Source organism: Alexandromys fortis, unplaced genomic scaffold, assembly GCF_014885135.2.
Source record: "Alexandromys fortis isolate MF-2015 unplaced genomic scaffold, M_Fortis_MF-2015_v1.1 scaffold_2_26212498_36691700, whole genome shotgun sequence".
In the NCBI taxonomy this organism is placed as follows: domain Eukaryota; kingdom Metazoa; phylum Chordata; class Mammalia; order Rodentia; family Cricetidae; genus Alexandromys; species Alexandromys fortis.
The window spans coordinates 6,963,424-6,965,560 of record NW_026067931.1 but is presented as its reverse complement, the minus strand read 5'-3'; the positions used below and the strand labels follow the sequence as shown (position 1 = coordinate 6,965,560).

The window sequence follows — 2,137 nt, the reverse complement described above, 5'->3', positions numbered from 1 at the left end:
AAACCTTAAAGGATACAGCTCAAATGTGTGCAGAATGCAGAAGGAGACAGTCTCCATCATGAGAGCACAGGAAAGAATAAATTCATTAAAAGAATAAAGGCACAGGGAGAGATAGGAAATTATTGACTGTGTTCAACACAATAGATCAGGGCAGACCAACTACAAAAAAAAAAGAAAGAAAGAAAGAAAGAAAGAAAGAAAGAAAGAAAGAAAGAAAGAAAGAAAGAAAAAGAAAAGAAAAGAAAAGAAAAAAAGAAAGAAAGGATTAACGGTAATCCAAGCACCCAAAGTCACCAACAACAAAATCATGGATTACCAAACTCCACTCCATAATGGCCTAAATTTTTTACATTCATTAACTTATTGCCTGCAGGGGTCAAAGGACAAGCTGTGGGAATCAGTTATCTCCTTCGACAATGTGTTCCAGAGACTGAACTCAAAGGGCAAGTACCTTTACTTGCTGAGTCTTCACACCGGCCCTTAACAACTTTAAACTTCAACAGCCTCAACTCATCTCTTAAAAGTCAGCTAAAATACAACGAGCTGTTGTCCCAGAAAAACACACCTAACATTTATGTAAGTCAACCTAGCAAACGAATAGAACCTGGGGATGGGAGGGTCTAGCACCTGATAAGGAATATTTCAAACCACAACTATAATGGTTTGTCTAGTTCATAAGCTTGAAACTCCTAGAAAGAGAGAAACACAGCTGAGGAGCTGCCTCTATCAGATTGACCAATGGGCACACCTATGGTTCATTTTCTCGATTGCTGATTGGTGTAGAAGGACCCAGCCCACCGTGAGCCGTACATCTCCAGGAAGTGGACCTGAGCTATGGAAAGCACGCGATCAAGAGGCATTCCTCCACTGTTTGTGCTTCAAGCTCCTGCCTTGAGTGCCATGGATTCCGTTGATGATGAACTGGAAAGTATAAGATGAAATAAACCCTTTACCCCCTTTTAGTCAGTGTTTTTATCACAGTGACAGAGATGCTTACTGGAACAACAACCACACCAAAACATGTAAAGAATGCCACTATATATTAACAAGAGGAACAATTCATCAAAAACCGGTAACAATTGTAAATATGTGTGTGCAAATCTTGGGGCCTCTAAATTCATAAAACGAATTCTGAGGGTCAATAAAGTGTTTGCAATACAAGCATGAGGACCCGAGGTTGGACCCCAGAACTCATATAAAACAGCCAGTCATCATGGCTTGCTCTTGCAATCTCAGCACTGGGGAAAATGAGCTAGGCAGAATCCTGGGACTTGCTGGACAACCAGGCCAGCCTAAGCACTGAACTCAAGGCCAGTGAGAAACCCTGTCTTAACAAAGAAAACAGGGTGGCTGGCTCTTGAGAAATTATATACAAAAGTTGTCTTATCCCTCCCGGAAGTGACCCACGTGCTTCTCAGTTCCTAGCTGGGTAAGCTGGGGGCGCCGTGGGATGGGCCGCAGGCGGGGGACTGAAGACCCCGGAGGCCGTTCTCCACCGTGCTCGGCTGACATGGATCTGCTAAGAGCCCAGCAGCTGGCTGCGGAGCTGGAGGTGGAGATGATGGCCGATGTGTACAACAGGATGACCAGCGCCTGCCACCGGAAGTGTGTGCCTCCCAACTACAAGGAAGCAGAGCTGTCCAAAGGCGATTCTGTGTGCCTGGACCGATGTGTATCCAAGTACCTGGACATCCATGAGAGGATGGACAAAAAGTTGACAGAGTTGTCAATGCAGGATGAAGAGCTGATGAAGAGGGTCCAGCAGAGCTCTGGTCCGGCGTGAGGCCCAGGCAGTGCACACCTGGGTGCACCTTGCCATTTAATCTGATTAACGTGTCCCTAGTGGGTGTTTATGTGAAAACTGTCAGACTAGGCTCTCCAGAGCATCTCCGGGATCCCTGGATGTGGGAGAGCCCTCCTGGCTCAAGAGGGGAACTTGTCACGCTGGTTTGTGGCTGTGTACATGTGTGTATATGTATATATCTGTATTAAAATAAATTTGTGCAAAGCAGTGTCTTTAGTAAAAAAAAAAGTTGTCTTATGGCAGGCACACGCATATGTACACAAGTCCTAGTGCACCTGCACATGTGTGCAGAAGCATATACAAGAATGCACACACACAACAAATAAGTTCAAA

The 2,137-nt window shown here is 45.0% G+C and overlaps 1 protein-coding gene across 1 annotated transcript; it reads left to right on the top strand.

The window, feature by feature from the left end:
- Nucleotides 1-1,486: 1,486 nt before the first annotated feature.
- Nucleotides 1,487-1,783, top strand: LOC126503624 (mitochondrial import inner membrane translocase subunit Tim10-like). The gene has a single exon (XM_050145437.1). It carries the CDS (start codon nucleotides 1,511-1,513, stop codon nucleotides 1,781-1,783), a length of 273 nt encoding a protein of 90 aa, XP_050001394.1. The 5' UTR covers nucleotides 1,487-1,510.
- Nucleotides 1,784-2,137: the final 354 nt, after the last annotated feature.